Source organism: Alosa pseudoharengus, unplaced genomic scaffold, assembly GCF_046254945.1.
Source record: "Alosa pseudoharengus isolate Yale_2024_CS ecotype anadromous, Long Island Sound unplaced genomic scaffold, YU_APseudo_1.1 YU_APseudo_1.1_scf_2, whole genome shotgun sequence".
Lineage (NCBI taxonomy): Eukaryota > Metazoa > Chordata > Actinopteri > Clupeiformes > Clupeidae > Alosa > Alosa pseudoharengus.
Genome location: NW_027468663.1, coordinates 27331717 through 27347570, shown reverse-complemented (window position 1 = coordinate 27347570; position 15854 = coordinate 27331717). Strand labels below are relative to the sequence as shown.

Here is a 15854-nt window from a genome sequence, read left to right as displayed (position 1 = left end):
TAGTTCAGCTCAGAAATCAATTAGTGCTAAGGGAACAAGAGGGTTTAGCTTATAAGGCAGCATGCTATCAACAAATTCATCAGTGGAACCTGTAAACATATTCTCTAAACATGTAGTAGAAACACAGACAGACTTCAAACTGTTTTCATCTCGCATTAGGCTTTTGTTTTGTTAGGAAAATGCTTTAGAAGACCATAGCCTTGTGGTATTTGTCATTCTGCTGTCATGTCTCCAAAAGAATGCTGATGTGGGGATAGAACGTTAGTAAATCTCCTGATGGTGCGTGTAAGTTTGACAGGCTAACATTCCATACATTATGTGAGATGATATGTTCATGACTTCACGCGGCACTTGGAGGTTATGGAAATGAATTAAAATATCCCTTAATGAAAACATTTACATTCGTCTATATACAATACAGTGGCCGAGACTGTAAGAAAACTCAACAAAGTGTCAGAGTGGAACGTATTAGCAGCTCCTGTACAGCTGATGCTGTCCATATGTTAGTCCGACTGAAAGTGCTGCAGTCCTGCGCCAGGGATTCCACCTCAACCAGCCGCAGGGCTGCGGAAACAGAAACTCTAATGGCCTCTTTGTTAACATATCATAGGCCCCACACCAGGGAAGATGCACTTCTTAAGCACATTGCTAGTCTAATCTTTAGTGATGGTTATCCTTCATGGTTGTCAGGAGGTAGGTGTGTGTGTGTGTGTGTGTGTGTGTGTGTGTGTGTGTGTTCCTCTGTATCTCATGCAGATAAGGGAATAAAGGTTAAAGTTAGGATGGCTGAAAGATGTGTTCTGCCTACCCCTCTTCCTCCCTTCATCGCTCCCCTTCTCCATTGCTGGTCAGGGAGCGCTGCACTCCTCGTGAAACCTCCTCTCCCTCACCACCTCTCCACAGCCTCTTAGTCCTTCTCCCTTTCTCCATCATGGCCTCCTGTCCTCTCCCCATAGCCGCCCTCCATTCACTCCTCCGGGCCTCCTCTTCCTCCTTTCCTCTCTTGCTGCAGTGTTAGTGCCATAGGCCTGAGCCTGAGCCTTGTGTGCTGCGGTTTTAATGGATCCTCTACTCTTAGCTGGTATGGAGGCTGAAATGGAGCAGCATGGAGCAGAAAGAACAATTACTCCTCTCTCAGCCGCGCTCTGCTCTGTTGCAGCTGCAGATTTATGAGCTTCATATAACCTTAAAAAAGTATACAGCCTCGGCAGCACAAGGTCACGATAAGGGGCTTGATCAATATCTGAATGAAAAGCCATTCGGGAAGTTTTTAGGGTCTAGCCCCTCTCTCTTCTTTTCCTCTCCCCCCTCACCCCGCTCTCTCTCTCTTACCATCTCTCTCCTCTCTCTCTCTCTCTCTCTCTCTCTCTCTCTCTCTCTCTCTCTCTCTCTCTCTCTCTCTCTCTCTTTCTCTCTCTCCTCTCTCCCAGGAAGCAATATCTGAGGAGTATCGATTGTGGTGCTGCAGTAGTTAGTCAGAGGCTATCTCCTTTGACTAACCCCTTAGCTGGGTGTCACCCTGGGCTTGTGATAGATTGTTGCTCCCTGGGCCACAGTAATTACACACGGCCGCGCCGGGCCATTTATTTCTGCACTTTCACCATTTACCAAAAATCTCCTTTATCTTTGGGCCCCAGCAACACTCTCCTTTTGCAGTGGAAGCAGAAAGAGCCCATAAAATAACCCACTCTTGTGGAGAAGTCAGACAAGTGGCAGTGAAAGGAACGGTGCCTTTGCTCTCCTCCGAGATTCCACAATTTTATTTATAAGTGATGATGTGCTGCACTGCTCGGTCCTCTGCGGTTGTCAAGGTTTGAAGTCAGAGTTTGAAGAGTATTCATGTGTCTGTATATATCAATCCATATAGATTACATCCATATTTCCATTTCCAGACACAGTTCTATTTGACCTGCTAATCCAAATCTTTGAAAGCTCAGTTGGGGGTAATGTGAACGACGTGCTCCTCTGATGGACTGTTTGTGGGTGTCACTGAGACTGTGGCGGAGGAGAGAGGGAGAGGAGCCTGTCAGCCTGTCCCACTCTGGCAGCCCCGCGTGCTGACACATGTACACGCCTCACACACGCCTCACACACGGCTCACACACGCTTCAGACACGGCTCACACAAAGCTCCACGTGCACTACAGACTGGCCACAGCGTGCCATGCCTGCCGAGCAGAGCCCAGGAGCTGGCACACACGCCGGCAGTGTTAGATGAGCCTGTCACAGCCACCCATCTGCCTGCACTGCTCCTCTCCTCTCCTCTCCTCTCCTCTCTCTCCTCCGTTTCTAATGCTCCTTTTGAGTCTTGCTTTTGCCTTCCGTGCTCTCTCATTTCTCCCCCTTCTTGGCTTTTGTTTGTCTCACTCTGATTTTCTGTTGCGATTCTTTTATTGCACACTGAAGAATTTGATTGGACCAAATTCTCTGAAAATCATCAGGATATTTTTTTTTTTTTTTTTTAAGTATATTTTTTTGGGCTTTTTATGCCTTTAATGACAGGACAGTGGAGAATGACAGGAAGTGAGTGGGAGAGAGAGAGTCGGGGTGGGATCCGTAAAGGACCACGGGGCGGGAATCGAACCCGGGTCGCGTGCAGGCGTACGGTGCAGGTGCCCCAGTCAGTTGTGCCACAGCCGGGGCCTTCAGGATAAAATATTGATGGCACTTTCCAAACTCCTCTGAGAGCCTTGCCACGTAGCGATCTGATCTGACTATAAGTAGGAGCAGAATGCCTGTGCTGGGATTGCTTGTGTGACCTTGGTCTACTGTATTTACATGCTTTGCGCCTTAAGAGATCTGTCTTGTTCCTGAAGATCACGGCTGAAGCTGGAGGTTAAATAATGAGGAGGAAGACTCTGGGATGAGGGCTAAATGATGCTAAACCCTGCTGTGTGTGTATGAGTGAGAGGCTGAGTACCCTCTTTCATTAGACCTTCATGAGCACTGCGATGGCTCAGTCTCATTAAAAGCCCTCAATCACTCTCATCACTCCCTCACACACCCACTCTCATTTCACCTCAGCCCAGGGCCCTGCTACCTGTCTCAATAACCGTGAACTATGGGGCTTCTGTCTTTGTTTACGCTGCGATTAAATACCTATAGTGCCGTTCCCGTTTGAAATATGCCAGGCTGTTCGTTTTACACTTGGACCACTCATTTCTGAAATGTAGCAGTAAATTCAGAGACAAAACAAAACCACAATTATGAGGTGGTGTGATGAGGCGGTAAGATATTTCACCACAGCCAGCCCATTCCCTTTACTCTGTGATTGTGGTGGATAATTAGCGCATCATTTTGTCAGTGTGCGGCGTGAATTTACACCCGTTTTAATTGCAGTTAATTGGATGGCGTCTCATGCAAAGCTGTAGGTAATTAGACTGGTATTTGCATATTCAAGTGAGGTAGAGACATATTGCATATTTGTGTGTGTGTGTGTGTGTGTGTGTTGGGGGAGGGGATTCTGTTCTCCTGGGACTCCACTGTTGCGGTGGTAGCCTAACTCCATGGCTTAGGTCTACACACTCTCTAGGTTCGGCATCTCACTTTGCTCATTGTTGGGTATCACTTCATATGTGATATCATTTGAACCTGCTGTTATTTCTTTGGGGAATGAGTGTAAGTAACTTGTTTTCTCCACATTTATTTTGTTGATTATTGTTTCCATAATCTAGTAAAAATAATGAATCCAGTGCTTTATGTTTGGCAAAATAATTTGCCCCACATCTCGGTTAGATGTTTTTTTGCCTGGACTCTACTCACTGGTCTTAAAATGAAATTGTGAAATGATTAATTTGTAAATATGACTAATAATGTGACAGAATTAAATTCTCTGACCTTGCTCTGATCCCATTACCAACACCAATTACTGCCAGGGATCCTCTTCAAATTGTGGAGCAGTTAGTTAGTGAGGAGCCTGTGGAGGAGTTCCCTCATGCAGATGCAACTGCACTCATCACATTTACTGGGTGTACATCAGCCATCAAGCAGCACAAATTCAACACATGGGCAGCTCAATGAAGCAGGTTATTTCAGCACCCATGCAAACTGCACAATCTGCAGAATAAACCCCCCCAAGGGTAACTGTTAAAAAAAGCGGTAACTCATCAGGGCGCAGAAATGCAGGTAGTATTCATCACACCTGCTGGAGTCATTATGGCGGTTTCATGACCCCAGCGCTGCCTTTACAGGGCACATTAAAGCGCATTAGATGGGCTGAATTAACATACCCAACATGTGGTGGCTGTGTGGGGCTGGCACGAGCCTCACAGACAGAGGGCCATTATGAGCGCCGCGCTGCGCTGTGCTGCACGAGAGCGCCGCCGCCTTAATCATCCTCATCTCCATGGGCTGGCCCGGGGGGAGGCCAAGCCTCTTCATGTCAGACTGAGGGGGCGGCAGGCCGGGTGCCACTGACACCCTCCCTGACAGAGTGGCACCCCCCCCCCTCCCCCACCCCATGACAAATATTCAGTTCATCTATTCAATTTTCATAAACACATGGTTTATGCAAATCAAAGAAAATAATCTTGGTCCGATATGTGCAATTTGAGCTGTGGGCCAATCACAGTCCTAATGAAAAAGAGTGAAGGGGAGAGATGTGCCGCGTGTGCTCCAGACACTTGAACACATCTCTCCATTCATTTGACGCCTCGGCGTTATAAATGGCTGCCAGGGTGACTCCGTGGTGACTGCTGTTTGCTGGTATGATGTATGAAAAGCAGTTCCCTCCGCGCTCCGCTTCTTGTGATAAAGGTCTCATCGGGTCATTTGCATCAGCTGCTTTAGGTCTGGAATGAGCTCTGGGCTGCTCTACCTGTCTGGGTCATATCAGCCCTGTGCATCCTGTGCACTATTATCCCTGTTTAAAAAGCCATCATCACTCACTCAGTGAGCTCATTTCATAAGCAGGATCTAAGTAACCCAGCGTTACACGCCGAGTAGACAATCACTGGCAAACCCATAAACACATACACCATAAACACATACAGAAGCACACACACACATCCTTATTTACACTAACGCATACAGCTCATAAACAATAACACACAATGCACATGTACCGTACTTCTGTTTGTACAAAGCATACCTGCATGCACACACACACACACACACACACACACACACACACGCAGGAACACATCCGTAGCTGAGGAAGTGGCTGAGGTTTAGCACCCCTCTCCCCTGCCCCCCCCCCCCCCCATCAGATCGTGATGGATGACAATCGTTTGTCCTTGTCAGCAAAAGAACAATTTGGACATTGAAATAGGAGTGCAATCAAACTTTCAGTGGCCACGCCAAGAATCTATTAACATTTTTTAACAGCTTTTGTGTGTGTCTGTCTCTCTCTCTTGTTCTGTCTCATTCTCTCTCTCTCACTCTGTGTGTGTGTGTGTGTGTGTGTTTGTGTCCTTTTAGGCAGAGATAAGCTATAGAAGGTGTCGTGGTGATATGCTTGAAGTCCCATTATTATTTGGACAATTAATTCATGTCAAGGGCCTTTTCATTTGAATTCACTGATTTGCTGTCACCACTCTGCCTTGGTAGATTTGGCCACAAATAAGAATGACGCTCAAATTGATGCATTTTTCTGTGAGAATAGGCCCTGTAGTAGCAGTCAATAGTGTCACAATTTTATATTGATGATTGCCATGGTGATGCCAGTTTACATATACTTGGCTGTAATGTGCATTTTTCTTGATTAGAATGTAGTTAATGTTGACGTTGACCAACCAATTCAAAGCAACTGATAAAGCAAGTTCACTCAAAGAGTGATATCTATTGACCGCAGAGGGCCAGCAAATGGAAGGATCCCAATATGCTTTAAAATGCATTTGTTTGCCATGATATCAGGCACATACCACAGTGCAATATATTTCATACAAAATAAACTGCTGCTCACACGCATTTTTTAATTGTAAATTATTTAATTGTAAAATAAAATAAAAAGAGTTATGTCAGTCCGTCTCTCTAATGTAAACCCAGAGCAGTAGTATGGGCCTAGTCCTCTTATTGCTGCTAATATACACGCTATAGGGAAATGGGTGTTTTTTTGTTTAGTTTATGTATCTGCAAGGTGTTAATGGAGGCTGTTGCTGTGCCAGCTTTGCTCTTTAGCTTATTCCTTACATCCTCATTCTTGTGATGGGCAAATGATTTGAGGAAAGACACGCATGTTTGTTTTCTGCATGTTTATCTGGTATGGCTGTGTGTGTGTGAGTGAGCACGTTGTGTGTGTACGTGTGTTTGTGTGTGTGCTCACGGCCCACTGTTTGAGCTAAACACCTCGTTAATCATGGCTGCCAGCCACCCTTTCAGCCACACACGTGTGCTGGGGCTGCAATTAAAGAGTGTGTTTATGATGGCCTCCTCTATGCCAGCACTTGAAGTGTTGCTTGTTTGATTCTGAGCTCAAATTTAGTAGCCTAATTGAAGCCCTGAAGTAGCAGGCATAAAGCCTGAGGTCAGTTTGTGTTGATACTTCATCTCTTGTTTATATGGAGATCCTGAATATAATGATGATGACTTCTTTAATTCAGTAATTGTTGATCAATTCGGATTCTTTTGGGATTTTCATTAAGACATTAATTATCATCAGTATTATTAGCAGATTATTAGTTTGTATTAGCAGAACAATAGTGTAACTGCACTACTCAACCTCTCAGTCTATACAGGATTTAGAGCTGCAGGCATCCTTACGCCCCAGGTGTGTGTGTGTGTGTGTGTGTGTGTGTGTGTTTACAGTTTGTAGGAATCGGTGTTACTGTTTGTCTGCTTAGAGACAACAGAGGCCTCTGTCTAACACTTAACAAGCCCACTACACTCAGAAGCACTTAGCAATGAACTAATTACTAATTACACAAGTGTGTGTTTGTGTGGGGGTGGATGTGTTTGTGTGGATGTGTTTGTGTGGATGTGTTTGTGTGGGGGTGTGTACATTCTGCTCCCATGGTGCTGTTCTTTGTGTTGTTTTGTAATTGTTGTTATCTTGAAGGATGGTGCAGCCGTAATTCCACCAGCTTGCAGCAGGATGGATGGTTGGAGGATGAATTATTTATCGTCTGTGAGCACACACACTCGGACGGCGTGCTGGGTGTGTTTTGTCATGAAATGGGAGCGGGGATGGGGTGGGGTGGGGTAGGATGGGGTGGGGTGGGGTGGGGTGGGGTAGGATGGGGTGGGGTGCTGGAGACGGCTGTTGGGGTTGATGCGATTTCCAGTTGGTCCTCATTGTTGAACTGCTGGCTAGATGCTATAGTACAGATAGACTATACTACTAATTACTGTGTATCTCTGTGTGTTCAAACTGAGCAGCTTTGAGTGGTGACACTATTCTGGCGTCAAAAAATATGCTGCGTTGTATACTCTCACATTTTCTTCTTCTGCCTGTCTGTGTTGTGCACACACACACACACACACACACACACACACACACACACACACACACACACACACACTGATTTGACTGATTAGTGTATACAAGATATACAAGTATGCATACAAGATTTTCCAGTGTGGTGGCCATTATGCAGTGTATTTTTTGTGATTTGTATGTTTGTCAATTGACAATTCTAAGTGATGTTTTTGCTGGTATAAATGAGGGAAAAATGTGGTATTTCAGTAGTCAACCCAATTCAAAGAGAACTACTTCCACTTAGTCTCTCTGTCTTCTTCTCCCTCCACATTGACATACCTTTCTTGCCTGACTTTAAAATTCAACACATTCTTGAAGTGACTCCAAAAGTCACTATTAATAACAACATTATTTGTTATTAACTATAAATTCCCCTAATTGTCTTTCATAATGTTGGCTATGATGAGGCAGGAATTCATGAAATATGTGAGGCTAAAAACAGAAGGAAAGAAGGAAAAGGCAAAGTGAGGTGTGCATCAGGAGAGTGCTTAAGAGACCATAATGCTGATTTATATACGTTGGGTGTGTAGGCCCTGTTGCACAATAAAACTTCTTCTCACTTTTGTGGAGCAAAATGGACGTAGAGAATTCTATTTCACTAAGCCTTCACTAAATCAGCTCACAGAGAACCCAGCGAGCCACTGCTAAAGCATTTAGTGTACACACAGACAGATCCATATCCCAAAGGCTGGGAAGTGCAAGTGTGTGTTGGTGTGTGTATCTTTGGGTGTGTGACTGTTTGCATGCATTCATTTCATACAAACATACATTATTCTCCTTTAAAAGTCATTGTGCTGTTTGTGTATTTTAGTGTGTTGTCACATTTGGCTGGGAAATTGGTTATTTTTGCCTCCTAAAGGACCTCCAAGACTACCTTCAATTATATAATAAATATGTCCTTGATGTAATTTATTTTGATTAATGAGGTGTTTTTCTCTGCAATGCATGGAATTAATGCTTGTTTTATATTTGAAGCAGAAACAATGGAACAAATGAAATGGTAAAAAGAATGTTTCTATGTTAGTCTTTGTCCCTGAGAAGGCAAGTGTGTGTTAATATTTGAAGAGATTGTTGTAATTAAATCCGAGCAACTCTGAATAGAGAAATATTGTATTACTGCTCAGCGAGGTGTAGCTTCATTAAAGCCAAGCGCTTTCTGCGGCAACGGCTCTGTGAGTGTGCGGGGGAAGGGGAATGATTAACTGATGCTAGGGGGACGGAGAGGTGCAAATTGGGAAGAGGAATGGCTTTTGGAGGTGCAGACATTGATTAATATTGGTAATGCTTACCACCCCCACCCTGGCTGGATTAGAAATAGGCTATACTCCATTTTCGGATAGCCCCGCTGAAGGTGTCCTGCTGGGCCCCGAAATGAGCAGAAAATCAGCACATACCCTGTGTGTGTGTGTCTGTGTGTGTGTCTGTGTGTTTTCGGAGAAAATGGATTGTTCTTGTCAGAGGGCCGATGTCCTGAGTGATGTATTTAGTATCGCCTCACCTTGCTGAGATGAAGAAGGAGGTAAAAAATGCTCCTCAGCCACAGGCGAAGGAGAAAGTGTTATTCTCAAGGACGTGAATCGCAGGTGTGTGGGTGTGTGTGTGTCTGTGTGTGTGTGCGCACAGCAACCAAACAAGGCTGGTATTATATTAGTAGAAGTTGCGCTCTTTGCTGAGGGAATGGCTACCAACCTCTGCAGAGGCTAATTGCTAACACATGTGCTCTTTGTGTGTGTGTGTGTGTGTGTGTGTGTTTGCAGTCGGCCTCGGGACTTCTGGCGCCTTGACTACTGGGAAGATGACCTGAGGAGGAGAAGGCGCTTCATCAGGAACCCCTATGGCTCCACACACTCTGAGGCCATACTTAAGGCTGCTGCTGAACACGGTGAGTTGACACACACACACACACACACACAAACACACACACACACACACACACACACACACACACACAAAAACACTTGAACACACACAAAAACCTTTAACATCGTAGAAGCTCTCACCCCGTGGCAGCAGGTATGTGGTTGTAAAAATTAGTGCTACTTCACCATAAAACTTTTATTGTGCCACAAGCCTCCATTAGAAAAAGGCCCTCATTTGAATAGTGTGTAGCGTTTATTTCCACACAGCTCTGAAGTCCCAGTGATGGTCTCTGTCCCAGGCCAAACCTCCAGACTCATTTTGACATCCTTTTAATTACATGAAATGGAGCTTCTTTCTCATATCACAGTAGAACATGTACTAGAGGTGCTCTGGAGATGGTTTGTTTGAAGTGTAATTTGTCCCTGTTTCCCCCTCCGCTGGTCAGCAGCTGGCAGGGCCGGTAAGTAGCACCCACATGCCCCCACTGGCCTGTGTGCAGCTCACACTGCCCCTGGTAGCTGTGGCCATGAGTCTGAGTGTGTTGCTGTGGTGTGACTAGCTGTGTACCCTCTGCTCTTAATTGTTGCATCAGGAGAGAGCCACACAAACACACATTAACACAATGACTAAAACTCACCCACAAGAAAAACATACAATTTTGATCAAATATAAATATAAGTTGCAGGAGAATTTTTATTATAAGAGTTATTACACAATACAATATTTTGTTTTATTTGAATATGTCACAAAATATTTCTACACCTTTCCAAAAACAGAACAATGGCATACCTTTAAAGTTTTTTTCTGAGATGAAGATTTTTTCTGTTCTCTAGTTCCACGCCATTATATTAGAGCAATTTAATCAATACAGGAACAGCTGTACAACTGAACAATATGGTCATTTGTCATTGTGCCATTGATTAGCATATATTTTGAAGCAAGGGATATGTGTCTGCCCTGTTGAATTGTGAATTACATTTTACGTTGTTAAACATTAAAAGATTTAAGACACCCCACGGTTTGGAGTTTCCCAAATGCCCAAACTGTTGCAGGTCAAGTTATTTGAATGGTCAGTGATCTCTAGTGGAAAGAAATAGATTGATTGTTTTTATCTCGAAAGATGTATATAGCTATAGGCTTGTATGAAAGAGTAGCTGAATTCTGTGCTGTCAGCTTTTATAGTGCTACATACGATTGTGCTTTTGTTTGCTTTTAGATCATACTTTGTGAACTTGTCTTGTTCTGCACTTTTAAAAAGTCTGCTTTTGAAGTCATGCCTGGTAGGAATATTCTACAAGATTAATTTGTTTAATTTCACAAAATAAGAATGGTTATGATGATAAAAAAGGTCCTTGAGTGATAATTAATTTCGCATTAATAATAGATAAGCCAGAAAGTAGAAACATACATCACTATTAGGCCGTGTGCCCTTATGGATTTTTTTTTAATAAATGTGTGGTAATAAAAAAAATGTTTTTGAGCAGTAGCCGCAGTTTGCTGAGCAGTTAGTAATAAAATAAAAACAAATTTTAAAATATAGCTAGTAATTAATTGGAAAATATTTTTAACAGTGGTATGAGTGAGGAGATGTACAATCACTCAGAACATTGATTTTTGTTGTTTCATATTTGGTTTGTCCAAAAAGAGGAAATCTCTAACAGGTGCTCATGTGCAGCGAGCTCATGCCTGCTCCACAGTCTCATGCAGGAGATCCTCCCCAGCCTTCCTGTCGGCTCCCCCGCGCCCACTCAGGACTCCCGTGGAACAGATTAGAGCTGCTTTGGCAAGACTGGTCATTTGACAGGAGTGGTCCTAATCCCACTGCTCTGCTAAGATGCTCTTCTCTCCTCCTTTGGCGTCTCGCGCCAGGGTTTGGAATCGGCAGCTCTGGCTGAGCGGTTGCTGGCTTAACCCATTGCACTCTCCAGTAACTGGCCTTTTTTTGGGGGAAATGTCTCCCATGTGTCACAGACAGGTCTCCCCAAAACTTGACATCACTCCTCAAGACAAATGACTGGCTTGACAGAAGTCAATAAGAATGTGATCTAAAAGCAATAAGCACTCCGAATCCAGCATCCTGGGAGACCAGCGCACCGCCCTAATGGTCATAATGTGCAGCTGGAGGGAGTGTCCTAAGGGGGCTCTCTCTCTCTCTCCCTCCCGCTCCAATGTTATTTCCTTTTTTTCTCCTTCTTGTTTTTTCTGTTGAATGCTATATCTGCTCCTTTCTTTCCTTGCCATTATCCTCTCTTTGTTTACGCATATCTGCAACTGCTTTAATGTGTTCTTTTCTAGCCTTGAGGCTTCCACTGTTATAGACTGGTTTGTAGAGAGAGTCCATAGGGTGTCAATAGATCACATGTAAATGGCATGTTCCTTGTGAAACACCCCTGTCACTTTGTCCATAAAAAACATAAAAGTATCCCCAGTGGGTTGGCTGGGGAATCCTAATTACAAACATTATATCCACTATTATCTTTGAAAGAACAGGAAAAGGATGCTTAGATATGGCCACGTTGGTTACTATAGTTTTACAGAAATCAATAAAATGTCATCCATATTGTCATTTCTGTCTGATATGGACAGTATATTGTTTGTTATTAAATACTTAAATCTCCTACAGCTCGTTATTAGGCCCCTTCTAAGGCCGTAGACCAAAGCTCCAGTGTTGGAATGCACCATTACAAGGATAGTCTGAACTCTTGTTTTTGTCGACCTGACATTTGTTGCGGAAGTAGAGCGGTGGAGGAGAATGGGCTTGAATGTTTCCAAACTGAGCGCTGAGGTCGTATCGCGCTGTAATTGTTTTCATCTGACAAGAAAAGCAGAGGCAGATTTTGCATTTTTCCATATGAAGGCACAATTGATTTAACAATTTGAAACTGTTGGACAATGCAGTTTACTTGTATAGTTTTATAATTATGAAGTGTAACATAACACAAATAATTCAGTGAAAATCCAAAAGTTTTAACAGTTTAGTGCAGTAACATACTCAAGCAATTTCAACATTTGCCTGTAGAAAAATGGGACATCCTTTCACGGCTAGCTAAGGGTATGAGGCATGACTTCTGCGTGAGGAGCTCGGAGCTGTGGCCGTGGCACCTCTCAGTATTTATGGCTGGAGAGAACCATCGTTTCAGGGGCTGCACTGAGCCAGGCTGGGGCCTACGCAGGAGAGGTGGCAGAGGAAACACCTGAAGACTAATGTCTCTGTTCGGCCGATCAATACGCGCCTCATGCCTCCTCTCTCGGCCACACTCTTGTTAAAAACAGATTTGTTAATTCTGACAATTTAATTGGCCTGCTCGGGCTGGCTCTGTGCTTGATATAAACGAGGGCACTGAGTCCGGTGGAAAAGGGGAAGCGGGACTTGAAAGTGTAATGCAAGCCTGGTTTTATTTACATTTGAATGCTGAATGAGTTGAATGAATGAGCAGGTTAAGGTAATGTGATGTGTACACCCTGGATACACCTTATGGGGAGCTAAGGCCTGTTCATGTGCAGTATGTATGGACACACTTTGTCCCTTTGGCCTCCTTGAAATGGATCACATTTGGATTGTATTTGTTTGATATAATCTAAAATCAATCCTTTCATCTTAATTTTATTTTGCAAATTAAAAGTGCTCCATTTATATTGATTATTAGAAACAACAACAATCGTATTATTATTATTATTATTGTTATTATTAATATTATTATTATTATCACACAGTGAACATACATATTTATTTACTCTTTTTTAGCCATTCTTCTGTCAAGTCTCCTGTCCACTTGCTGGTGTGAATGCTTTGGCATGTGGTATATATTAGGGAGCTGGTAGTAATTTCACTGCAGCTAACTACAAATCCTCTAGGGAGACTTAATTACAGGAAGGCCATTCTAAATATCAGTGAGCTGCATACTTTCCATGACAAGAGTTTTTCTTCTTTCTTGCTCTACTGCTGAGCAGAGTGTAGTTCTAATGGGGGCTGGTGTGCGTCTCCCTCAGATGCAAATGGCCATCCCCTCAGGTGAGTCTGTGTGGAGGAGAGCAGAGAGGTCAGCAGGTCCATGTCCACTGCAGTGAGCTGGGCCCGGGCAGCACTGAAGCCCTACTGAGCGAGTTCTTCTGAAGGGGCCCTGTTAGGAGCAGGCCCTGTCACCTTTTCTGTTTATATAGATGAAGGATTGCCTGGGCGTCACCACCAGAGCAGTTTCAGCAGAGTGTTGCCCTGCACCACTGGGGAATGCAGTGCTCTGTAAATGTTTGCAGATTACCATTTTTCTTAAATAATCTATTCTGAACCTCAAGTCATGTACAGTTGAAATCAAAACGGAGGAAAAGAACTTCGGGAGCCTTGCACATTGTTGTGATATGTTTGGCATGTGTTCCTGGATATTGGTTTGGCCAGAAATATTTCATTTAATCTAAATTTGTTTTGATATATTAAAAAGGCATAAGCAGTAGAGATTTTAACAGTAGTTTAGGCATGTTTGCATAGTGGACTGGAAACTATCAAACGCATGAAAATCGTGCTTTTCTGGAGAGAATGGTACATCACGCTGAGTTTTGTTTTGTATTTCAGTCTAAATGAAAGGATTGGATTCGGAATATTGAATTAGTTGCAGTTAAGTAACATAGACTAAAGACACCCAGTGTCTGCTTATCCCAATGTTATTCCATCATATGTTAAATATCAAATAAGATGTGAAAGAATTGTAAACGTTGCCGTTTTTGTTTTCACTAACCGGAATATTCCCATAGGTTGTTTTATTGTGTCAGTTGTCAATGACGTGTAATGGTAAATGTTCAAATCTGGGTAGTTTCTTAGCATAATAGCACCTTTTGCATAAACTAAACTAACTTCAAATATCTTTGTTGTTAATATGTGGTCCTATACTTACTTCAAAAGTATGCCCACACTTTTATGTCGAGGGCACGTTTATTACAGAAAACAATGTTGTCATCTAAGATAAAGTTATTAGCAGTGTTCAATTTCTAGAATGGAATGAAATTGAATCACTCACTCATCCAACTATTATAAAATACGTCTACTCAAACAGCTTCACAACTGAGCGATGCGAAAATCACCCACAAACATATAGTTTAACAGCGTAGGAACGATCACAAATTACGCTGCACAACGCATAACTATGCTCCCTTACAATAAACCACAAATAGTAGGCTACTACGTTTGAACTGAATTGAATGGCATTGACTGATAATTGAATGTTAACTCACAACCTTTACTTCTGACGGTCCTGCTCTCACCTTCAGCAGCTCCTGAAGAAGACATCCTCAAAGGCAAACAGTCCATCAGAAGTCAAGCGCTGGGTAATCAGAACTCGGAGAGCGAGATGCTGCTGGATGGTGATGATGACACGCTGTCATCTCTGGAGGAGAAGGAGTTGGAGAACCTCACAGGTAAAACACTTTTCGTTTGTATACTGGTCTAGTGGTTTCTGCGCACGGGGGCGCGCGCACAGACACACACAAGAAGCATGAAGATCATGCCCGGGCGATACTTTAGCAAGGCGTACGGAGGACGGGGGCTCGGACTGTTAATGGGGGGGGGGGTCACTTCCCAGGCGCCGACCATTAACTCTGACAAGCCTCTCTCATTAGCGTCTTGTGATCGCTTTAGCGCTGCCTTTTCGCCTTGACTCATGGAAGGAAGCAAGATGAGATGGTGTGTGTTTGGGGGTGGGGGTGGGATGGATCTTCATTTGGCAGCATGAGCAGCCAGCAATTTTCCATCATGCAAGAGACAACGAATGAGGCCTATGAGAAGGTTGCATAAATGTGTGTGTGAGTGCGTGTGTATACTATAGATAAAACAGGAAAACGAGTTAAACTTTAAAATATAATAATATAAAATATAGTCATAATTAACAGTGATTTTTAAGCCCTTAGAAGGTCGTCTTTCAATTTTCATTTTAATTGATGAATTTCCCCTGAAAATGTTCATTTTAATTGCATGAAGTTCTGTCTGTATTGCTTTAATACTTACATTAACTCCATTGTGAAACAACTTTTTGAACACCAGGATGTTTTACGACAGTTTATTGTTAGATAGGCACTAACACATCATTAACAGGCACAATAACCTTTTTTAAGGGTAGGCCTACTGATAATGTCGGTTGTCTAGCATATCCACAATAATTCGTTATTTCTTAAAGTAAGATATCAATAGCACAGCAGGTATTTCGTCAAATTAAATAACGATTGCCAGATTAAGAGATGACCTTCTGCTTTCCAGCAAACTATTAATTTTCCTATTTTTTTGTTCGTGCTTTATCGAACATTTTTTTGTGCACGATGGATGCGCAGTAACTATGTTGCAATGTTAATCGGATTGTACCGTTATCTATACCTCCCTTTCTCCCTTCAGCATAGAAATATATTGTGCTCTAGCTTACATAACAAGTTTGTATGGAAATAAATTATCAAACAGCCGTGGAGGATAAAAAGAGGATTAAATGACGGCCATGTTAATAAATTGACATGGTTCTAAAATGAAGTGAAATTTGTCAGGAGGGGTACCGTGCCACCCCGCAATGGCAGCTGCCTCATCCAGGTGTAATTGAATGTCTGCGGGA

General features: G+C 43.1%; 1 protein-coding gene across 6 annotated transcripts in view; it reads left to right on the top strand.

Moving 5' to 3' along the window:
• The window catches only part of lrba (LPS-responsive vesicle trafficking, beach and anchor containing), a 205339-nt gene that overhangs the window by 106669 nt on the left and 82816 nt on the right, over positions 1-15854 (top strand). For 5 of the 6 annotated variants that reach the window (XM_076294354.1, XM_076294353.1, XM_076294355.1 and 2 more), the window contains 2 exons: positions 9171-9295; positions 14533-14679. In XM_076294354.1, the coding sequence (XP_076150469.1) occupies positions 9171-9295; positions 14533-14679 (272 nt within the window). The remainder of the gene's footprint in view (positions 1-9170; positions 9296-14532; positions 14680-15854) is intronic. The other variant, XM_076294352.1, reaches the window with a different exon arrangement.